This window comes from Anomaloglossus baeobatrachus (assembly GCF_048569485.1).
Source record: "Anomaloglossus baeobatrachus isolate aAnoBae1 chromosome 5 unlocalized genomic scaffold, aAnoBae1.hap1 SUPER_5_unloc_11, whole genome shotgun sequence".
Lineage (NCBI taxonomy): Eukaryota > Metazoa > Chordata > Amphibia > Anura > Aromobatidae > Anomaloglossus > Anomaloglossus baeobatrachus.
Genome location: NW_027441786.1, coordinates 526,095 through 551,286, shown reverse-complemented (window position 1 = coordinate 551,286; position 25,192 = coordinate 526,095). Strand labels below are relative to the sequence as shown.

The 25,192-nt window shown below is 46.9% G+C and overlaps 1 protein-coding gene across 1 annotated transcript in view; it reads left to right on the top strand.

Annotated features, from left to right (window-relative positions):
* The window catches only part of LOC142258789 (uncharacterized), an 81,228-nt gene that overhangs the window by 19,501 nt on the left and 36,535 nt on the right, over window positions 1-25,192 (top strand). The window contains exons 3-4 of the mRNA XM_075331385.1: window positions 10,177-10,227; window positions 10,308-10,343. Of these exons, the coding sequence (XP_075187500.1) occupies window positions 10,177-10,227; window positions 10,308-10,343 (87 nt within the window). The remainder of the gene's footprint in view (window positions 1-10,176; window positions 10,228-10,307; window positions 10,344-25,192) is intronic.

The following is a 25,192-nucleotide window of genomic DNA, read 5'->3' as shown; positions in this document are numbered from 1 at the left end:
ATCTGCACATATATGAGGATGCACACAATATTTTTTTATGTACAGAGCTACAATATATTTTTTTTTTTTTTAAAATGTATTTATCTCCCCCTCATGTGCTATTGAAAAATCATGCTACCTTTAATTACAATTTTGGGTGCAAAATGACCAGAGTTGCCTAAAATGACCCATTTTTGTGCAAGCGCTGTACTCCAATGAATTTTTAATAAATTTTTTTAGGGAAAAAAAATTTTAAGAAAAAATTTTTTTTTTATTTTTTTTATTATATAGAATTTTTTTTCCCGGTTTATTAATATTAGGCTGTACCCAACTGAGTGAGATGAAAATATATATTGTGTTCAAGCAGAGGCCACCAAATCGTATTGTGAGTTATAATTATCTGTCAGATAATACTGACAGAATAAGCAAACTCTAAAAGTGCCACAACTGGATTTTGCAATGCATTCATTTCTGATTACAGCATTTGGGATTAAATTTCAACAATTTCAAGAGGAACTAAAAATGCACCCTGCGGCTAACATGCATTCCAACCAATATGAAAGAATCCATGCGCCGAAGACAAGGCAAAGAAAATCGCATTGTGACTGAGCAGACATAACACACAGAAACCACACAAGCCGCACATAGTGTGAATTAAGATCATATTGATTAACGATAAAAAAATTTTATGTTGTAAGTGACTAGGTTACCAATAAATATTTTCAGACCTAATGCTCATGCATCTGGTCAGTATTAATGAATATGTAATTCAGGGCCGGATTAAAGGTCCAGTCACACTAAGCAACTTACCAGCGATCCCAACAACGATAGGGATCGCTGGTAAGTTGCTAGGAGGTTGCTGGTGAGCTGTCACACTGCGACGCTCCAGCGATCCCACCAGCAACCTGACCTGGCAGGGATCGCTGGAGCGTGGCTACACGAGTTGCTGGTGAGCTCACCAGCAACCAGTGACCAGCCCCCAGTCTCCTAGTTACAGCACACATCAGGTTAATTAACCCGATGTGTGCTGCAGCTAAATGTGCACAGAGCAGGGAGCAGCGCACACTGAGCGCTGGCTCCTTGCTCTCCTAGTTACAGCACACATCGGGTTAATTGCCTGATGTGTGCTGCAGCTATCTGTGCACAGAGCAGGAGCCGGCAGCACAGGCAGTGAGAGCGGAGGAGGCTGGTATCAAAGGTAAATATCGGGTAACCAAGGACAGGGCTTCTTGGTTACCCGATGTTTACATTAGTTACCAGCCTCAGCAGAAGCTGGCTCCCTGCTCACTGCACATTAGTTGTTGCTGTCTCGCTGTCACACACAGCGATCTGTGCTTCACAGCAGGACAGCAACAACTAAAAAATGGCCCAGGACATTCAGCAACAACCAACGACCTCACAGCAGGGGCCAGGTTGTTGCTGGATGTCACACACAGCAACATCGCTAGCAACGTCACAAAAGTTGTTCGTTACCAGCGATGTTGCTAGCGATGTTGCTTAGTGTGACGGGGCCTTAAGGTTGGTGGGGGCCCCTGGGCAGAAAATCTGGTGGGGGCCCCATAACGTTAACATTTTTAGCTATAACAGTAGAGCGCGAACCGTAGCATTTAGATATAAATCCAATGAACATTTATCTTATCCTGTTCTGCCACATTCAGATTTACAGTACTACAATACAGACACAGTCCAGGATAAAGGCCACTTCACACATAACGAGATCGTAAAACGAGATCGTTACTACGTCACAGTTTCTGTGACGCAAGAACGACTTCAATTGCGATCTCGTCATGTTTGACACGTACCAACGATTCACCCCCTGCTGCGAAATCGCTGATCGATGCCGAACAGCTTGGGCCATTTTTGGCTCGTTGGAGTCCTGCTGGGCTGCATGAATCTGTATGTTTGACACCCTATTTACGATTTCGTTGACGACCTAGATGAGATGCACGAAGGCGTGTTGTTGCGTCCCCGTTTCCACGCCCCTTCTGCACCCATTGGTTGGCGCTGAGAACAATAGTGTGTAGTTACGTCGCCATTTCCGCGCCCCCTCTCTGCAACGATTGGTTAGCAATGAGAACACTATTGCGTTCTGATTGGGTATCGCTTCATGCTTTGTTCCCTTTTGAGTCTTCTAGGAGCAAACCTGTGACTACATACACCCAGATTCATTCGTGCTTTGTTCCCGCTTGCTTGGTTTTCGGATCAAAGCTGCATCTTCCCTCATTCGTTCCCGAGCATGTCGCTGTATTACAGATTTATTCGTGCTTTGTTCCCGCTTGCTTGGTTTTCGGATCAAAGCCGCATCTGCACTTGTATATCCCTCATTCGTTCCCGAGCGTGTCGCTGTGAGGATCGAAACTGCGATTATTAATAGATAGCATAGACGGCTGCATTTTCTGGACGCGGTAAGTCATTTTTGAAAAGTCTTTGTTACTTGTTCCATGTTTTTGTTATAGTATGGAAAGTATTTGTGTTTATAGATAGTAATTATTTTTGTGGATCATGAAAGTGGTTGGTTGTTATCTGTATACATATTGCCTTTTGTGCGTCCATCGTCCTTTTATGTGTCCTTATCTAGTATTGCTGGCTATTTTGTCTCTCTGCTACAGCCGCCATTTTGTTTCTCTGACACAGTTACAGCCGCCATTTTGTTTCTCTGCCACAGTTACAGCCGCCATTTTGTTTCTCTGACACAGTTACAGCCGCCATTTTGTTTCTCTGACACAGTTACAGCCGCCTTTTTGTTTCTCTGACACAGTTACAGCCGCCATTTTGTTTCTCTGACACAGTTACAGCCGCCATTTTGTTTCTCTGACACAGTTACAGCCTCCATTTTGTTTCTCTGACACAGTTACAGCCGCCATTTTGTTTCTCTGACACAGTTACAGCCGCCATTTTGTTTCTCTGACACAGTTACAGCCGCCATTTTGTTTCTCTGACACAGTTACAGCCGCCATTTTGTTTCTCTGACACAGTTACAGCCGCCTTTTTGTTTCTCTGACACAGTTACAGCCGCCATTTTGTTTCTCTGACACAGTTACAGCCGCCATTTTGTTTCTCTGACACAGTTACAGCCGCCATTTTGTTTCTCTGACACAGTTACAGCCGCCATTTTGTTTCTCTGACACAGTTACAGCCGCCTTTTTGTTTCTCTGACACAGTTACAGCCGCCTTTTTGTTTCTCTGACACAGTTACAGCTGCCATTTTGTTTCTCTGACACAGTTACAGCCGCCTTTTTGTTTCTCTGACACAGTTACAGCCGCCATTTTGTTTCTCTGACACAGTTACAGCCGCCATTTTGTTTCTCTGACACCGTTACAGCCGCCATTTTGTTTCTCTGACACAGTTAGGCTATGTGCGCACTAGAGCTTTTTACCTGCGGATTTACCCGCGGATTTGCCCCGGAAATTTCTTGAGAAATGTCTGCAATCTTTGTGCAGACATTTCCCATGAAATTCAATGAGAAAAAAAAATAGCTGTGCGCACTGTGCGGATTTTTCTCAAGAAAATTTCTTGAGAAAATTTTCTCGAGAAACTTTCTTGAGAAAATGTGCATGTCCATTAATTTCCGCAGGTACCGGGGGTATTCCGGGGGTATTCCGCAGGTAGCAATGATGTGCGGTATACCCCCGGAATAGCCGCGAATTACCTGCGGGAATGATCATCGCTGCCTGCGGTTTTGCAGGAAGCGATGTCATTATGCCAGGAAGAGAAAGCGGAGCAGACGTCACACTCCCTGGACGCCGCACAGAAGCACTTCCGTGCGACCTCCAGGTGCCAGTCTGTGTCCTGCTCCAGCATCGCGGCTGCCTGCACTGCAGTGTCAGTGTCTGCCCGCAGTGTCAGCAGCCTGTCACGCTGCAGCGCAGGCAGACACTGACATCCTGCAGTGTTGGGAGCCGCGGGGATGACGATCGCTGCTGTCAGGAGGTGAGATCATTACCTGCTGTGACGATCTCCTGCCTCCTGACGTCAGCGCTGTCTATGCCCGTCTCACGAGCGGCCCGAGACTGTCACTAGCGGTGACGTCACGGGCTCTCGCGATACTTCTGACAACGCAGTCAGTGACAGCGCTGACGTCAGCAGTACAGGAGATGATCACAGAAAGTAATGATCTCATCTATGCTCCTGATGGCAGCGCTCGTCATCCCCTGCAGTGACCTGGGCTATTGATGTTAGCTCAGGTCACTGCATTGCTCTCCCAGCCAATGGGGAACATTCTGTTCTTCATTGACTGGGACAGCGACTATGGTATGGATCGCCGTGGGACCCCCCCCCCCTATTGGATTACGCCGGACGTGGATTGATTGTTCTTTTCAATAAATTGGTTAAAGAGGCTATGTGGGGAGTGTTTTTTCAAATAAAACTTTTTTGTTGTCTATTTTTTAATTACTACTGACTGGGTTGGTGATGTCGGGTATCTGATAGACGCCTGACCTCACCAACCCCAGGGCTTGATGCCAGGTGACATTACACATCTGGCATCAACCCCATATATTACCCCGTTTGCCAACGCACCAGGGCGCGGGATGAGCTGGGGCAAAGCGCCAGGATTGGCACGTCTAATGGATGCGCCACTTCTGGGGCGGCTGCGGCCTGCTATTTTTAGGCTGGGGAGTGTCCAATAACAGTGGATCTCCCTAGTCTGAGAATATCAGACCCCAGCTGTCCGCTTTACCTTGGCTGGTGATCCAATATGGGGGGACCGCACGTTTTTTGTTTTAAATTATTTATATAATTTAAAATAACAGCGTGGGGTGCCCACTGTTTTGGATTATCAGCCAAGGTGAAGCTGCCAGCGGTGGTCTGCAGGCTGCAGCCGTCTGCTTTACCCAAGCTGGCTACAAAATATGGGGGGACCTCACGTCGTTTTTTTTTAATTATTTATTTATTTTATGGCTAAATACAAGGCTAAGTACCCTTTAGTGCCACATGAAAGTCACTAAAGGGTGCCAGCTTAGAAAATGCAGGGAGGTGGAACATTATATAGGTTTTTCTCATCTATCTATCTATCTATCTATCTATCTATCTATCCCTCTATCTATCTATCTATCCATCTATCCCTCTATCTATCTATCTATCTATCCATCTATCCCTCTATCTATCTATTTATCCATCTATCCCTCTATCTATCTATCTATCTATCTATCTATCTATTCATCTATCCATCTATCCCTCTATCTATCTATCTATTCATCTATTCATCTATCTATCCCTCTATCTATCTATCTATTCATCTATCCATCTTTCCCTCTATCCATTATCTGTCTATCGATTATCTTTATTATTTATTGCAGGGACAAACCTGCGGTAAATCCGCGGTAAATCCGCGGTAAATCCGCGGCAAATCCGCATGCGTTTTTGCTGCGGATTTTTCCGCAGGTGCGGAAATCTTCCACTCCCAGAAGTTTCTCAAGAAATTTTCTTGAGAAAATTCACATTTCTAGTGCGCACATAGCCTTACAGCCGCCTTTTTGTTTCTCTGACACAGTTACAGCCGCCATTTTGTTTCTCTGACACCGTTACAGCCGCCATTTTGTTTCTCTGACACAGTTACAGCCGCCATTTTGTTTCTCTGACACAGTTACAGCCGCCATTTTGTTTCTCTGACAGTTAGAACTGGTGCACTTCTATGGGGGCGGCCATTTTAGTGTCTCTTTTACACCCCCCCAAAAAATGTGATTGGTTTATAGCAACTTTTCTCATCTTTACATGTTTTTTTGCAGTGTGGACAACATGAACGACATGCAGCGTGTTGTGCTGGGTGCTGCATTGATGTTTGAGGCCGGTCGGCTACGTGAAGTGGAACAGAGGCGTTCCAAACGAAAGCGCCGCATGTGGACCAGAGAGTGGCTGCAGAAGAGGTACAAATACTCCCACATGCAACTGCTAAGAGAGCTGCAGGAAAATAATCCTCAGGATTTCCGCAATTTTCTGCGGATGTCAGAAGAATCATTCAGCCTTTTACTCGAAAGAGTTACGCCAATTATTCAGCGCAAGAATACAGCGATGCGTGCTGCCATCCCGGCAGATGAAAGATTGGCAGTCACGCTGCGTTTCCTGGCCACCGGACGCTCCCTGCAAGACTTACATTTTTCTTCTGCAATTTCAAGGTCCCTGCTCAGCGTTCTTATTCTGGAGACATGTAGAGCAATTTTCCACAGTCTGCGTAACTACATTGAGCTCCCCAAAACTGTGGAGGAATGGCAGAAGATTGCCTCCGATTTTGAACACCTTTGGCAGTTCCCAAACTGTGGTGGTGCTTTGGACGGGAAACATGTGCGGATCACTCAACCACTGAACAGCGGCTCCTATTTTTATAACTATAAGGGCTATTTCAGCATCATCCTAATGGCCCTTGTGAATGCCAATTACGAATTTATTGCTGTTGATGTTGGCATGAATGGCAGGGTTTCTGACGGTGGGGTTTTAGAACACACAGGCTTTGGTGAACGTTTGCAAAATGGTGAACTGCACTTGCCCCCCAACTCTGACACTACCGCAAACCTTAACTTTGTATTTGTGGGCGATGAAGCCTTCCCACTTCATCCCAATCTCATGAAACCATTCCCCCAGAAAAGTCTAACGGCGGAAAGACAAAGGTTCAATTACAGATTATCAAGGGCACGCAGGGTTGTGGAAAATGCCTTTGGGATAATGGCAAATCGCTTCCGCGTTTTCCACACACCAATTAACCTGAGTCTACCATCAATTGACGCAGTTGTTTTGGCCTGTTGCGCCCTTCACAACTTTCTTCGACGGCGAGATGCTATTACGTACTGTCCAACAGGCTTTGTAGACTCTGTTGACTTAAATGGCGAAGTGGTGCTTGGCGAATGGCATTCTGAAGATCCCGCAATCGCAGGACTTCAACCATTGGCGCCCGGCAGAAATACCGATGATGCGAAGGCCTGTCGAGAAAAGTACTGCCAATATTTTAATGGTCCTGGTGCAATTACGTGGCAGCATTAGATAAACTTGTATTGAGCACATTTATTATGCTGAGTTTTATTTTCTTGTATTGATTTGTTTAAGAAACTTCCCTTCTTAATTTTAAAATATATGGTTACTTGTATTATGTTCATCACATTTATACTAATTTTAAAATATATGGTTACTTGTATTGTTATGTTCATCACATTTATACTAAAATGTCATTTTTGCAAAATGATTACTTTAATAAACAGTTGTTTTTACTTTCCACAAGATTTGTTTGTCATTCATTCACTATTAAGGGCTACTGTGGGGAGCAGTACCACCATTGCTGCCGTTACATCACCCCCGGAGGCCCCATACAGCAGCGGCGGATTAAGGTGGCGTCACGAATATAAACTACAATCACCCCCACTGAAGCCATGACTCCGGCAACCACTTACGACCCCCAGACTAGTCCGGCCCGGCACCGGGTGTCATCACCGCTATCATTGGGCCTCCTGCTCCGGATCGCACATTGAGAGTGAGCGTAGCGAACAACAGCGTGCCAAAATATGTGCCAAACCAGTTGATTTCCACCACATATTACATATGGGTGCACTAAGAAGAAATTGCACAATATATTTTATGGTGAATTTTATCTTGATACCCTAGTATAAATGCTCAATGGTATGACTAAAATTTGTTTTTTGGGTTTAAAAGTAAAATGTTCACTTTTAACTTCAACATTGCTTTTCTTTAGGTAAAACCCTGCAAAGGTTTATTTACTTCCTCAATTTGGCGTCCAGCTGTATGATGAATACATCATTTAGGGCTCTTGTACAATTATGATTTCCATGTGCCAATGCAATAAAAAAAAAACCACACAATGTTATGAATATGAAGCCGTATATATTTTCATTTGGGGTTTTTAAACGGGGACGTTTGTGCGTCCCCGAAACCTTCATCAAACGACATCTCTTTTTCGATTTTTTATAATTGTATGTGCGCTCGCAGTGTGTGCTACCACGACCCCTTGACACAGCATTTGCGTCATGGCGCGATCTCATTTCTGCAGCAAAGATCATTCTGATTTGTTAAAAGTGCATCGCACTTTCACCTTCAATCATGGCAATTGTAATATTTCACAAATCAACAATCCAGCCATGGCCGAAGATGTAATATCATCGGCCATTGGCTGGAGCAGGATCAACAACGTCCACCCCAATCTGATTGGAGCTAGCGTTCACGTGACGCTATCCGTCGAATCAGATGTGAAGAGGCGTTACCGCGGGTGACGCAACTGCGTTTGCTACGCAGACACACCAGCGAACAATGGCGGCACGCAGGAGAGCGACAGCTTGGGGAGAGGCGGAGGTCCGTTACCTAATAAGAGAAGTGGATGCTCGCGACTATGATTGCCGTGAGGCGCAAGAGCATCCACTTCTCCATAAAAAAGCGGTCTTGCGCAGGATCCAACGTGGGCTGAGGAGGAGGTTTCATTTGGAGCGCACCTGCGCCCAGATCCGCAAAAAATTAGCGGATCTGCGGTACCGCTCCAGTGCCCGGATCTCTGCCATACAAGCAGAGTTACAAAACCAAGGTAGGCGCAGATGAGTGTGCCTTGGCAACTTATAATGGTGTTCTTAAATATATATCTATCTATATATAATTATATATATCTATATATAATTATATATATATATATATATATATATATATATATTTATTATAAAAGTAAATATATAAATATATATATATAATACATATATAAATAATATATATATATATATCTATATATATATTTTTTTAAATTAAATATATATATATAATTCATATTAATTATATATATATATATAAATATAAGAAAATATACACATATAATAAATAATAAATATATAGATTTAAATGTATATATTTATGATATATATATATCCTTTTTTTAAAATAAAATTATATATATATATAATCTAGCGATCTATTATATAGATCGATAGATTATATATATATATAATATATATAATATATATATAAATATATATATATATATATATATAGATAAAATTCTAAAAATATATTTAGATATATATAATAATAAAAATAAATATATACATTTAATATATATATATATATAAATAATATATATATCTATATATAATTATAAAAATATATATAATATATATTAATTATATATATATAATTATAAAAATAAATATATACATATAATATTTAAATAATAAATATATATATTTTAATGTATATATATTTATTATATATATATATATTTTTTTTCTTTTAATTCATTAAAAGTATTTATATAATCTATCGATCTATGTAATAGATCGATAGATAGATTATATATATATAATATGTAACAGATCTATATATAGAGATCTATTGCATAGATCGATAGATACACCGACACTTGTGGTACGGGCTAATTACACTGACACTCGGGACACAGGGAAATTACGCAGACAGTAGGCTCTCTACACCAAGATTTCCCATGAACTGACAACCCTCTATCAGCACACAGTTTTCATATGTTCTGATATACCTCTTGTCCTTGGCACCCAGCTTCGCCATGCTTGGCAAAACATCATTCCCTCAGCACCCAGCTTTTCCCATATCAGAGAGAGCATGGCAAAGCTGGGTGCTGTGGGTAGTGGGCCTTTTTCCCTCAGCATAAAAAAATTCCATCTCCTGCTTGTATTTTTGTCCCCCCTCATATCTAGTTCTCCAAATACAATATTGGCCCCCACATAGCCTTCCATATAGTATAAAGGGTTCCACATAACCCTTCATATATTAGAATGCATCCCATAGTCCTCCATGAACTGTAATGAATTTCCTAGAGTTCTCCATGTAGTTTCATTCACCCCAGAGTTCTCCATATATTATACTGCACCACATAGTCCACAATGTGTTCAAATTCACCCCCATAGTCCTTGTATAAGGTAGGCTACGTAGTCCGCCATATATTTCAATGTACCCCCCACAGTCCTATATGTATCATAACGCAACCACATTAAACTTTATATTTTCTTAACAACCCCCAGAGGAGCAAGGGGCCGCAGAGGAGGGAGAGCCCCCAATGGAGCATGTGCCCCATGATCAGCCGAGCCCCCGGTGGAGCTACAGCCACCAGAGGAGGAGGAGGAGGAACACCCACAGGAGCCACCGGCCGGATCGGCCCCCGGTAATTTTTTCATATAACATTAACGCCATATAAAGTGCAAAACAAAAAGCTGTTGAGTACTATAAAGTGTTTTTTGTTTTCATAGATGCTAGTCCAGGGTCCATAAGTGCGTCTTTATCGGACGAGGGGGATAACCGTAAGTCATGAATCTCCTACTTTGTAATAATAAGCAGAAATAAAAATTATGATTTATAACTTTTACCATTCCCTCCATAGGCATACCCACTTTGGCCGAACTCATGTCCTCCCAAGGTAGCATCATCGCTTCCCAAAGAAGAATGATGTCAGCCCAGAGGAGGCTGATGGCCAAAGTGGAGCGGCATGCGGCGCTGCTGGCCCGTTATGTGGCTGGCCAAGGGGAGGGCAGCAGCAACTAACGGGTTTTTTTGTTTTTTTTCTTGTGTACATATACATGTGTGATAAAAAATTTGAAATTGATATCTGCTGTTTGGTATGTCTCATTGCATAAAGCAAGTTAACAGCTATCACCACTCACAAACTCACCACTCACAAACATCATATTACATGTAGGCATCTGTATAGATGCACCAATCTCATTATCCACGAGGGGGTGACTAGGCTTTACTGGTTGTTTGCTGTACATGAGTGTGGGGGTTGTGTGGTGGTATGCCAATGAGGGTGGAGTATGGTACAATCTCTGTAACTACCGTGTTTTGCCAGGGCATCACAACCATATGCTGAATTAAGTAACGCAGGCAGCAAGATTGAACCAACATAAATTTATTATTACAATGAAAATATAACAATCAATTAAAATTAATCTCAAATAACAAAACAACAACAATAACAAAATTTAGTTGCCCTCTTCATATTGGTTGACATATTCTGGCCGGGTGGGAGATGACAGTTGGCTTAAAAATGAATCATTTGAATACATGGGATAATGTGGGGGGGGAAACTGTGGGGGGGGATACTGTGGGGGGGGATACTGTGGGGGGTGGTCAAGCTGCAAGGTTGGTGGATGCATCCTCTTTGGTGTACTTCGCAGGGGCTGGCGAGGAATCCATGTAGTAGAATGATGGGGCTGGTTCATCTTGCATATCGTGTCATTGTCATCAAGTTCTCCTCGGCCTGCCTTTCTTAGGACTTCCAACATTAGTCTCTCGGCTTGCTCCCTCTGTGTGGAATCCAATTTGCTGAGTCTGTCCGATGCAAATGTGGCAAAGCTATCCAATGGAGTGCTTTTTGGCTGTGATAGCAGTTGGGTTGCCAAAGAATAAAATTCAGCGGATGTCACAGGGGTGTTGGCCTTCTTTTTGCGGAAATGTGTTCGCCGCATTTCACCAGAGGGTGCAGGTGCCTCATTATCCTCCACAATAGGCTCGATAGATGTGGTGGGGTTCTCATTCAATTGGGGCCTCACCATATCTGTCTGAGGGTTCTGCGGGAACAGAAAAATAAATGTTAATTAAAAGTCATACATTAATAGTTAGTAAATTTAATTAAAGTGTGACAAAATTGTATTGGAGTGTACTTATCTGAACTGGAAGGGATAACTTTTCAAAACTGCACAATAAATCATGGTAACAATAAGTTACTATTTTGTGTTCCTCAATGGCATGTACATAAAAAGTTTGAATGCTATGTACCGTGAAGCAAATAAGGTACTTACATCTACAACAGCGGAGGTGTTGTCATCGATCGGGATGTCATCGATTGGAATGTCTGCTTCCAGGTCTACGTTTCTTTGGTAGGAGCTTTCCATCCTTCGTGGTAGCTCCTGGTCCCTTGTGAAATCAAGGAGATTGAAATACCACAAGGGAGAAACATACACCTGGTCAGTGCCGGCCCCTGACTTTTTGGATTTGTCCACCTTATTAGCTTCTTTCTTGTATACAGTCCTCAAGCCTTGTATCTTCTTTTTTACTAGTTTGACATCCACTGCATCGCCTCCACTGTGTTTTTTAAAAAGCTCCACCAGTTGGGCATAGGCGACTTGTTTTTTTGTTCTGTCTGAATATTCTGCGGATTTGATTCTCCACAAGCAGGGCAGTGATTTATACAAATCCAGCAGCTCACGCACAAAGTCTTCTTTGTTATAATAAACCATCTGAAATAAAGAATGAAAAATTTATTTGTAAACATAAAAGAAGTTGCAATAAACCGATCACAATTTTTGGTTATGGTGTGGCAGAGACTAAAATGGCCGCCCCTATGTGTGGCAGAAACACAAAATGGCGGCTGTAGCTGAGAGACAAAAGAGCCAGCGATGCTAGGATAGGACACATTACAAACAGCACTATGGAGAGACCCCTCTTTAAAAGGCATTATACACACACAGATAAAAGCCAGCAACTTTAATTAACTCACATAATAAATATTAACATATATCTAACAGCAAGAACATTAATCAAAAATAAGCCCCCCCCGCCCAAAAAAAAAAAGAACTACCTTTTCAAAGAAGTGTATATCTGTCTATCAATGTAGAATCCAAGCGGAATCGCAAATACGATCTCACCGACACTCGAGAGCACTGCAGGGATAACTCCAGGTGCAGCTGCGGCTTCGATCCGAAAAACACACCAACAAAGCGACCGGGTACAATGGACGAAGGAATCAGGGTGGAGACGCAGGTTCTATCTCAAAGCAAAGCGCAAAAGAAGTGACAAAGGGTGACGCGATCCAAAATTTAACCGCTAGATACGCCCCCTGCATGCCCAATCAGAACGCAGTATTGGACACCAATCAGAGCGGAGGGTGTGGAAAAGGCGACGCCCGCCCGGCCGCCCAATCAGAACGCAGTATTGGCCGCCAATGAAAGCAGAGGGGGGTATGGAAAAGGCGACGCAAATGCACGCCTACGTGACTCACTGCATTTTACTACGCCCCTAATGGGATTGGAATCGTTAACATAGTTGCTGTGTGACAGGGTCCCAACGATTTGAAAGATCGTTATACGGGACGCATGCTCGTTCATAAACTCGTTATGTGTGACACCCAACATGCGATTTCAACAACGACTCATAAACGATCCAGAAAGTGTGACGTAGTAGCGATCTCGTTCACGATCTCGTTATGTGTGACTGGACCTTAAACAACTTACCAGCGATCCCAACAACGATAGGGATCGCTGGTAAGTTGCTAGGAGGTTGCTGGTGAGATGTCACACAGCGACGCTCCAGCGATCCCACCAGCAACCTGACCTGGCAGGGATCGCTGGAGCGTGGCTACACGAGTTGCTGGTGAGCTCACCAGCAACCAGTGACCAGCCCCCAGCGCCGCGTGGAAGATGCTGCGCTTGGTAACTAAGGTAAATATCGGGTAACCAACCCGATATTTACCTTGGTTACCAGCGCACGCAGCTACATGTGCACAGAGCAGGGAGCAGCGCACACTGAGCGCTGGCTCCTTGCTCTCCTAGTTACAGCACACATTGGGTTAATTACCCGATGTGTGCTGCAGCTACATGTGCACAGAGCAGGGAGCAGCGCACAATGCTTAGCGCTGGCTCCCTGCTCTCCTAGCTACAGCACACATCGGGTTAATTAACCCGATGTGTCCTGCAGCTACGTGTGCACAGAGCAGGATCCGGCACTGACAGTGAGAGCGGCGGAGGCTGGTAACAAAGGTAAATATCGGGTAACCAAGGACAGGGCTTCTTGGTTACCCGATGTTTACTGTGGTTACCAGCCTCCGCAGAAGCCGGCTCCTGCTGCCTGCACATTTAGTTGTTGCTGTCTCGCTGTCACACACAGCGATCTGTGCTTCACAGCGGGACAGCAACAACTAAAAAATGGCCCAGGACATTCAGCAACAACCAACGACCTCACAGCAGGGGCCAGGTTGTTGCTGGATGTCACACACAGCAACATCGCTAGCAACATCGCTGCTACGTCACAAAAGTTGTTTGTTAGCAGCGATGTTGCTAGCGATGTTGCTTAGTGTGACGGGGCCTTAAGCAACTGTGGCGCCCCTGACCTGGTCAGGCACCACTGAGTACTGCACCCATGCCGGGGACAGTACAACACAGGTGATCCAGAAGGCTGACCGAGGTGTGACTACACAGGCGCATAGTGATCAGGTCTCACACATGTACCTTTGAGAGGACCCCTGGGGATCCCAGGAGGGGGCAAAGCCTTCACCTCCACTGGAAGAGTGGAGGGGGCGAAGCCTCCATCTCCAATCGAGGGGTGTGGTGGAGAGCCTGGTTGCTAGGTGGCGTAGGCAGGCACAAGAGGGAGAAGAAAGAGAGCAGTCTGAAGCAGAGTGGGGAGGAGTGAGGAGCATGGAAGTGGAGCTCTGACAGGAGCAGCAGTGCAGGTCCCAGGAGTGAGCCGGTTTAGTGTGCAGCTCAGGAAGAGCAGAAGCAGACCCTGGAGCTGTTGCAGTCTAACAGCGTCCGCGCAGTGACTACCGACGGGGGAGAACGGTCACCTAGTAGTGCTACCCGAAATCCATCTTCAGCTAAAGAGAGAGCAACGGAGTGGGAAGTAAGGAGACTGCTAGGGAGTTACCAGGCCCAAACGGGTAGCAGGTCCCAGTGCAGGGATAGATCTACCTTTCCTTGCCAAACCTGCATGAGGGGGCACTTCACACCCCCAAGACCACACTACAGAGTCCGCAGCCACGTCGCCACAGTTAGGGCCCATAGTTCACAGGAGGCAAGCAGCCGGAGTGTCCTGGTCCAGGCTACAAGCAAACGGGCCAAAACGAAGGGGAGAGAGGCACCAGCAACTTCCCTGGGTGACCCCCATAGGGACTAAAAGTCGGGGTTACCACAAAACGCAAAGGGCTAAGGAAGGCGAGTCGGTAGTCACCCTCATCAGTCAGCCTGAAGGACACCTGGTTCCAGCCTGGTTCATCCCAGCTACGCCCGGGTTACTCACTCTGCCACCTTCTGTGAGTAAAACCCCTGAAAGACATTCTGCTTGTGTGGAGTTATTCTGCGCCTTGTGGTTCTACACACTTACACAGGGCCCTGGGGCTTGCCTCACTCTCAGGAGGCTATTACAACTGACTGCACCCACCATCAGCCCCAGGCATCCCTTAATCTGCAGTGGCGGTCCCCACTGACCGCAATTCTGAGAGTGGCGTCACGACAATCCTAAATAGAAGATCTCCTACCTGTGACCAGATCCAGCTGCGTGGAGTCCCTGAAGGTAATGCACCGACACAGCGTTTGCGGGGCTTCACATCTGGCGTCACGAACAGGATAAGGACTAGACCTGTTCAGACAGGTGACCATGTGCCTGGGCGGTCCGCTTGAAAAATTGGAAGCGCCGCCATATTGCCACCATGAAAAGCGCGCTGAAAAACAACAGCAGCCCGCGCTGGAAGAAGTTACCGCCCACGAAGAGGTGTGGCTACCCAGAGATCCCCTGCAGAGTTCTGACCTCGCAAGTGATGAGAGCGGAAGCGTTCAGAGACGTCGGGACAGAAAGGGAGCCAGAAGTCTGCTGTTAGAGGAAGGAGACGCAGAGCAAATGGCGTCTGGATGCAGAGACCCAGAGCCAGGCTCCGCTGCCTGGTGGGCCCGAGAGCTTGCTCAGTGCTGCGACCAACTAGAAACCAGGGTTCTACGGCAGCTCAGCGAGGGACGCAAGGAGCTTCTGGGGATGGCTACGGCGGTTCAGGCCTACGAGGGGAGAGCCACGCGACGAGTGCCAGACCGAGCGGCGACGACTCAGACCCCGATGCTGCTACCGATGGGTGAGTCCAGTGTTGCCCCTGCCAGCACGAGTGCCCCGACCCCTGCTGCCACGCCCGCAGTCCCTGAAGAGGCGCCCGGTGCGGCGACGCCGAACCAGGCCGCAGCCACGCCAGGTGCGGCCCGCCCAGCCCAGGCCGCCGCAGCGATGCCCGGCCCGGCCCGCAAAGAACCGGCTGCCACCGCGACCCTCATCCGCGCCGCAGGTGTGACGCTGACCCAGGCCGCCGCCATGCTAGGCCCGGCCCGCCGAGACCCCACCGCAGCAGCAACGCTCGTCCGCGCCGCAAGTGAGGTGCTGAACCAGGCCGCAGCCACGTCCGGTGCGGCCCGCCAAGCCCAGATCGCTGCAGCGACGCCCAGCCCAGCCTGCACAGATCCCATCGCAGCTGCGACGCCAATCCAGGCCGCGACAGCGACGCCGATCCAGGCCGCCGCAGCGATGCCCTGCCCGGCCCGCCAAGAACCGGCCATAGTAGCGATGCCCGCTAAGACGCCAGCTGCAACAGCGACGCTGATCCAGGCCGCCGCCATGCCAGGCGCGGCCCGCCAAGACCAGGCCGCCGCCATGCCAGGCGCGGCCCGCAAAGACAAGATTATACAAGTATTTACCCCGGCCTGCAAGGCCAGAGCAGACACCGCTCCCCAGTCCAAGGAGGTCCCTGCTAGGAAGTCTACGCTGGGGGAGGACCCCGAATACCAGAGGCTGAAGGCTGACCTAGAGGCCCAGTTCTCAAAGGAGATGGTGGACCGGTATCTGCTCCCTCCACATACCCCTCAGAAGACTCCGGCAATGTCCACACCAAAAAGTCCACCGCCCGGGCCAGCTGATGAACACTCATCCCCAGCGCTGCCACCAAAGGAGTGCTCAGAAGAACTAAGGGGGAGAGGAGGCCAGGAAGCTGAGGAGCTGACCCCGGAGCCATCAGCAGTGGATCCATGCCCAGAGCCAGAGATGTTGCCATATTCTCGCTGGGATGAAGAGGAAGATTTGTCCAGCAACCTCACCTGGGAGCCTGCCAGCAGTGAAGCAGCCACCCAGCAGAATCAAGCCCGCAAAACACGGCGCCGCAGCAGAACCAAGTTTTCCCCTGCACCGCAGTCTCCAGAGAATAAAGACGAAATAACGGCCAGAGACTTGAAGGAGAAACGATTCCTGAGAAGAGCCAAATCCCAGGTCAGAGGTCCACTTTGTCGTGGTGTAGTAGAAGATTTCAGCCTAAAATCAGGATACGGCTTCATAGTAGCACCTGGTATGAAAGAAGGCATCTTTGTCAACAGAAGAGACGTTAGAGCTCATTTGCCCAGAGAACATCCTGGAAGAAACTTATAGATGGGAGACTCAGTGGAATTCACCATGCACCAAGGAGAAAGAGGCTGGTATGCATTGGATGTTATGCCATGTCCCAGACATCCCTACAGTAGTCCTGCAAAAGAGACAGACACAGAAAAAGAAACAGATACAGAAGATACAGAGGAAAGAAAAGAAAAGGAACCCATTGATGACCAAGATAGAGAAAGCAACAGGTGCCGCAGCCCTACAGGCCCAAGCCCTGGTGAGGAGGAATCCATGTAAATAACATAAGGAATACAGCAAGTTACCAGTTTTGAAAAGTTTGCAACGTTAATGTTCAAGAATGTGCCCACATAAACTAATGTGAGAAATGAACCTTAAGGCTATGAACTGGCTATAGCCACAAACTCTCGCAGTGTACATAGTTACCCCAGAGGTACTACCACCAGAGCCAGCCTGTTTAGGGGCTTGGCTCGCCTGCAACCAGGGAGCACGTCCGTTTATGGGGCCTTGGCTCACCTGCAACCAGAGAGCACGCCTGTTTATGGGGCCTGGCTCTCCACCACAAAGAGGGTACCTGGTCAGCACCAACTGTGGAGGCCGCCTCTACATCCTGCCAGAAGAGGCTGAAGGCGCGGCTCCACCAGGCCAGGTATACCCTGAAACCACCAGCCCATGAAAGCCGCCTCTACATCCTGCCAGAAGTGGCTGAAGGCGCGGCCAACGTGAGAGGGTTTTGGGTGGGTTAACGGACTTGTGGGTGGAGGGTGGTGATGTATGGTACCAGGTGGTTTTAAAAATGTTTTACATGTTTTAACGTTTTATGCATGCATTTTAAAATGTTGTCTTGCAGCCCGAGGACGTGCTGGTGATAACTAAGGGGGAATGTGGCGCCCCTGACCTGGTCAGGCACCACTGAGTACTGCACCCATGCCGGGGACAGTACAACACAGGTGATCCAGAAGGCTGACCGAGGTGTGACTACACAGGCGCATAGTGATCAGGTCTCACACATGTACCTTTGAGAGGACCCCTGGGGATCCCAGGAGGGGGAAAAGCCTTCACCTCCACTGGAAGAGTGGAGGGGGCGAAGCCTCCATCTCCAATCGAGGGGTGTGGTGGAGAGCCTGGTTGCTAGGTGGCGTAGGCAGGCACAAGAGGGAGAAGAAAGAGAGCAGTCTGAAGCAGAGTGGGGAGGAGTGAGGAGCATGGAAGTGGAGCTCTGACAGGAGCAGCAGTGCAGGTCCCAGGAGTGAGCCGGTTTAGTGTGCAGCTCAGGAAGAGCAGAAGCAGACCCTGGAGCTGTTGCAGTCTAACAGCGTCCGCGCAGTGACTACCGACGGGGGAGAACGGTCACCTAGTAGTGCTACCCGAAATCCATCTTCAGCTAAAGAGAGAGCAACGGAGTGGGAAGTAAGGAGACTGCTAGGGAGTTACCAGGCCCAAACGGGTAGCAGGTCCCAGTGCAGGGATAGATCCACCTTTCCTTGCCAAACCTGCATGAGGGGGCACTTCACACCCCCAAGACCACACTACAGAGTCCGCAGCCACGTCGCCACAGTTAGGGCCCATAGTTCACAGGAGGCAAGCAGCCGGAGTGTCCTGGTCCAGGCTACAAGCAAACGGGCCAAAACGAAGGGGAGAGAGGCACCAGCAACTTCCCTGGGTGACCCCCATAGGGACTAAAAGTCGGGGTTACCACAAAACGCAAAGGGCTAAGGAAGGCGAGTCGGTAGTCACCCTCATCAGTCAGCCTGAAGGACACCTGGTTCCAGCCTGGTTCATCCCAGCTACGCCCGGGTTACTCACTCTGCCACCTTCTGTGAGTAAAACCCCTGAAAGACATTCTGCTTGTGTGGAGTTATTCTGCGCCTTGTGGTTCTACACACTTACACAGGGCCCTGGGGCTTGCCTCACTCTCAGGAGGCTATTACAACTGACTGCACCCACCATCAGCCCCAGGCATCCCTTAATCTGCAGTGGCGGTCCCCACTGACCGCAATTCTGAGAGTGGCGTCACGACAATCCTAAATAGAAGATCTCCTACCTGTGACCAGATCCAGCTGCGTGGAGTCCCTGAAGGTAATGCACCGACACAGTACTTGTGGGGCTTCACACAACATCGCTAGCAACATCGCTGCTAACGAACAACTTTTGTGACGTTGCTAGCGATGTTGCTGTGTGTGACATCCAGCAACAACCTGGCCCCTGCTGTGAGGTCGTTGGTTGTTGCTGAATGTCCTGGGCCATTTTTTAGTTGTTGCTGTCCCGCTGTGAAGCACAGATCGCTGTGTGTGACAGCGAGACAGCAACAACTAAATGTGCAGGCAGCAGGAGCCGGCTTCTGCGGAGGCTGGTAACCAATGTAAACATCGGGTAACCAAGAAGTCCTGTCCTTGGTTACCCGATATTTACCTTTGTTACCAGCCTCCGCCGCTCTCACTGTCAGTGCCGGCTCCTGCTCTGTGCACATGTAGCTGCAGGACACATCGGGTTAATTAACCCGATGTGTGCTGTAGCTAGGAGAGCAGGGAGCCAGCGCTAAGCATTGTGCGCTGCTCCCTGCTCTGTGCACATGTAGCTGCAGCACACATCGGGTAATTAACCCGATGTGTGCTGTAACAAGGAGAGCAGGGAGCCAGCACTCAGTGTGCGCTGCTCCCTGCTCTCTGCACGTGTAGCTCCGTGCGCTGGTAACCAAGGTAAATATCGGGTTGGTTACCCGATATTTACCTTAGTTACCAAACGCAGCATCTTCCACGCGGCGCTGGGGGCTGGTCACTGGTTGCTGGTGAGCTCACCAGCAACTCGTGTAGCGACGCTCCAGCGATCCCTGCCAGGTCAGGTTGCTGGTGGGATCGCTGGAGCGTCGCAGTGTGACATCTCACCAGCAACCTCCTAGCAACTTACCAGCGATCCCTATCGTTGTTGGGATCGCTGGTAAGTTGCTTTGTGTGACTGGACCCTTACATCCTCATACTTTTATGTATCCATAGACTAAAACATTAGGTTTCTTACACCCTTTGGGTACCGGCCTGATCTCTATATAAAAATTTTTTTTTATAGTAGTCTTATCGAGCGGTATGTGCACTTTTCCTTTGCTATATGCTCTCCCCATTTATGAGGGCTGTACTAATATAGTAACTAATTTTCATGTCCATAGATCACATTAGTTACCAGTCCAGACTCCTGATACTTGTGATGAAAAAAGCACATGTCAGATGGGCAGTCCTGCCTTCACTACATATTCTTTGATTAGGTATGTACACATCTATAGCAGTCACACCTAGTCCCTCATACCTGTACAATAAAGCTCAATAATTGTCATACTCTGCAAACCTTTCCTTCCTTTTCATAGTACCACATAGTTGACTCTCCCAGTCCGGTATTACCTTCACATTACCTGTGAGCAATCTACCGTATCTTTGATGTTTACAAAGGTATTTTCATTACTTTCCTCTTATTTGTGAAATACAGTGCCTTTTTCTCCTTCTTTTTCTCCTTCTTCATTTTTCTTTTTTCCTTTTTCTTTTTCCTTCTTTCTTATTTTCATTTTCCTCTTTCATTACCTTCATTCGTCTTCTTTCTTTACTCGTAGTGCCTGGTTCCCTTCCTCTGTGTCTGGTTCCTTCCCTTCGTTTTTCATTCCTTTTCATTCTTTTTCTCATTCCCTTTTTCCCTCTTACCTGACTCTGTACATCCCTGTTTACTTATATTTCATTCCTATTTATTTTTCTATAACCCCCTTGGATTTTTCTTTTTCTTTTTCTTCTTTTTCTTTATCTTAGTCTTTTACGTTTCTTGTACCTTCCATTCTACTTAATCTCTTCATTTTATGGCCGGATCTAGTATTCTTACATCTGTCTATTTTAGGCATTCGTGTATATCATGAAGACTTCGTTTATTTGAGTAGTTACTCGAATGCATATTTTCTTCCACAACCATATAGGTATGTCCTATGTTTTCTGTATTGATCTCAGTTAGGGTGGTCCTCTTCTCGAGTGTCGTAAACCTTCTCTTGCACATACCGTTTCATAAACAGAGCATTGTGATACAGTGTTTCTTGCTTCTAATTTTTTCAATGTGAACCTAATATCAGTGTTTATATGCTTGTTGATGCTAGTCTAATTTTTTCAAATGAGATTTCATACCATAATGCACATAAGATATATGTATTTCTGTATATGTAATAATTTTGTTTTTCTCTTTCTGTAAATTTGTATCATAGACTATCTCTGAGGAAGGCCTATATGTGAAGGCCGATACGTCAGATTTAATTTTTGGTCCTTTGCATCAATAAAACAAGCGAACTGAAGTTCAAATATCATTTGCTTCGGACTCTCACTTCTTCTTGTGTGCCCGAGTTACCTTTTGTCTTTACTACAGAGAAAAGAACCTAGATATATATATATACATACAGATACATCAGAGGACCGCCCGCTGTATTTCAAATACTGGCGGGACAATCGACATCAAATAAGCGGCAACAAAATTTAAAGCATAATGTATTAAAAGATTACTTTAAAAGTCCTGGAAGTAACAAATATCGCAACAATATAGAAATTACAAAACAAAAAGCAAAAAACGAAAAAGAGAAAAGGAATAATGCAAAAATATTTCTTGGAAATATAACAGAATGCAGAGAGTCTAGAACTGTGGGATTTACTGGGGATCGTAGTAATACACTGGCTGGAGGCGCTATCCACAGACCTATATAGGGGATCATGATAAACAATGGGAAGAGAAGAAAGGTCATGGTATTTATTGTGTTAAAAAATGGGGGGTCTATTGAAAAAATAAATTGATGATGATATTACAGAAATAGAAAAAAAATAAATAAAAATAATGAAAAACTTTGAATCTCACAATCGTGTATTATTTATCAAAGGGAAAAAGGAGAAAACTGAAGAAAACTAAAAAATTGCGTGTGTATAGTGACGGGTTGTGCAAACATTGATATGCAGTGCGAATGTTCAGAGACCACGAGCAGGAAAGTCCTTATGGGTAAGAAGTGTTGAGAGGTTTCATATAGTAGTGCAGACATAATATACAGTGTGTGTGCAGAGATCGCGTGCGGCAATCGTACATATGAGGTTAACGTACTAGAAAGAGTTCATATTAGCAAAAAAACAATATGGGTGAAAATTAATTTTTATTTTTTTTTGTATAAAGACCCTAAACAGACCCAGTTAGAAGCCATGGAGGTGGCGGTCCGCCTGCGGATTTTCATATTGTGCAAATGAAGCTGCTCAGGAAGCAATGAAGAAAAATCCATGGAGGAATGTAATTCATGAACATTTCTTCAGTTTTAAAAAGAAAAGGAATGTTAAAATAATGAATTTTAATAGAATTAAAGAATATTAGTTATTGGTGGGGAGTGTTGATGTGCACCATATATTTGTATTCCTTAGTATAGTGATTCTAGCTGTGAAGGTTCAGAAAGCGAGTGCAAGAGCAAAGCAGGAGTGCGCATGCGTGAGGAGTAACAGGAGTTCAGGTCCGTGGGAGAGAACCACACCGCGCATGCGTGGGGGATAAAAGAGTTCAGGCCGTGGTAATTACCTCACTGCGTCTGCGCAGATTACGGAAGGTTCACAAGCTTCAAATGAGAAGCCCTCCCGCATGACTACAGTGTGAAGTACAGTGCCGGAATAACCACACACAGGACCCCATAATCACGCACCCCTTCCCTCAATTAGAAACATGAATCATTAACATCAATCATATACAATTTATAGTTATATAAATGTATAAATATTAACATTATTAAAATGAAACATATTTAAAAGTCGGGACCTGAATTCAAATATAAAATTATCATAATATAAATTCGATAATATAAAACCAAGAAATCCATTAAATTGAATAAAAATATATTGATAAAATAACACAGATCTGTCATCTCATTTAAACCTATAGGCTTCAAAGTATTTAATTTGTATATCCAGAATTTTTCCTTTGTACTTAATACCTCCACTCTATTAGGGGTATTAGGAGGGATCTGTTCGATGGGGTCACCCTTAAAGCCATATTTTTATTATGAACTACCGTACAATGCCTAGAGAGTCCGTGTAGTAAAAAACAGTTTTGATATTCTGCCTGTGGGAATGAAGTCTGTTGTGGAGTGTCTGAGAGCTCCTGCCCACATACTGTTTATTACACTCGCATGGAGTGTTTGAGGGGTTCTGCCCACATACTGTTTATTACACTCGCATTCTATCAGGTATACAATAAAATAAGATTGACATCTGAGACGGCCCTCATCTGGGGTGCAGTATTTGTCACGCTCCCCGGGTCCCCTGCGCTGCCCTCCGGCTCACCTGTCACGCTCCCCGGCTCCCCTGCCTCGCTTCCCGGTTCCTTGGTCCGGTCACCGCCGCTCCCCGCTCTCCTGCCTCCATTGCCAGCGCGTCCCCGGCGTCCTGGCCCCCGCTCCCGGCGCCCGTCGGCTTCTCAGCCCCAGGCCGTCCCTGCTGCTTCCTCCTCGCAGCTTCCTGCTCTGGCTTCTGGCACTCGGGCAGCGCGCATGCGCATTAGGGCGCGCGCGCGGTCATTGACCCTTTCTTAAAGGGCCAGCGTCCATTAACAGGAAATGATGCAAACAGGTACAGGGTATAAAGGGGTTTAATGTCCAAGGGGGCGGGGCCTGATCTTCGTGTTTTCCAAGCTAGGAGTCAGGTCTCCTGGTGTTTCTTTGCTATACTCACGTATCTCTCTTCTAGAGCTGATCCTGCCTCGCCATCCGGTCCTGCTGAATCCCGAACCCCGCACGCTGTTCATCTGCCATCTGACAGTCCGCACCATCTCGGATCCCTGCGGTGACCCGTCATCTCGCTCCAAAGGTTCCGGACCCCGCCTGACATCATCTCGGCTTCCGAACCTGAGCTGCGTCACCCGGACTACCATCAGTGACTCCGTGGTCCCAGGGACTTCTCCGTTATCCTCATATGCACGGACTGTTCAGCTGCCTATAGTGCTTCAGCTACCGGACTCCTTACCACCATCTTGGAGTTCGGCCCAGTGGATCCACCTCCTGGGTCTGCCCGTCCGCCTGGCCCCGACAGTAAGATCAGGCCATGGATCCCGCTGCAGCACTAGCGGCCTTGCAAGAGGAACTCCAACGCCAGCGTGAAGTCCAGACCCGCATGCTGAACTTTATGACTTCCGTGGACGCCCGCCTGACCACGCTACAAGTCTCGGTCCCATCTTCTGCGTCCCAGGTCTCCACTAGTCAATCCATGGCTCCCGCACCCGTGGCAGCCTCTTCGGATGCTTCCAGACTCCGTTTGGCTTCACCACCCCGTTATGCCGGAGATCCCAAGACCTGCAGGGGCTTCATAAACCAATGTTCCCTTCATTTCACGCAGCTGCCACATTTGTTTGCCTCCGACCAAGCCAAGGTCGCCTTCATAATGTCTCACCTGGAGGGCGAGGCACTGGCATGGATGAACCCCTTGTGGGAGAAGGAGGACCCTATGACCAAGGATCTTCAAGAGTTCCTGCAGGCCTTTCGCAGCACCTTTGACGAGCCGGGACGCGCCTCTGCGTCTGCTTCATCCCTTCTCCGGTTACGTCAAGGAACACTGACGGTGGGTCAATACGCCATCCGTTTCCGTACTTTGGCGTCAGAACTCGGGTGGAATAACGAGGCCCTAACAGCCGCCTTCTGGGAAGGACTCTCGGGTCGCATCAAAGATGAGCTGGCAGGTCGTGACGTGCCGTCCACTCTGGATGCCCTGATTGCCCTAGCGACTCGAGTGGACATTCGTTTTCAGGAGCGCTCCAAAGAGCTGTCTCGTGAGAGACGTCCGGTACGGCATTCCTCTCCTCCGCAGAAGCCCTCCGTACTACAGTCATCAACAGCTGGGAATCCCGTCCACGAGCCCATGCAGATCGACCGAGTACGACAGTCTGAACAACGTCGAGCAGAGCGGCTCGCCAAAGGTCTCTGCTTTTACTGCGGAGAGGGCACACACCTCCTACGCTCCTGTCCTGAGAGGCCGGGAAACTCCAAAGCCTAGGGTTGGTAGGAGAGGCCACCCTAGGTGCTGGGACTCTCTCAGACCCGGTTATGTGGACTGTGCAAGTGACAACGGGAGAGACGCGGTTCACGGCTGAGGCGTACCTCGATTCCGGAGC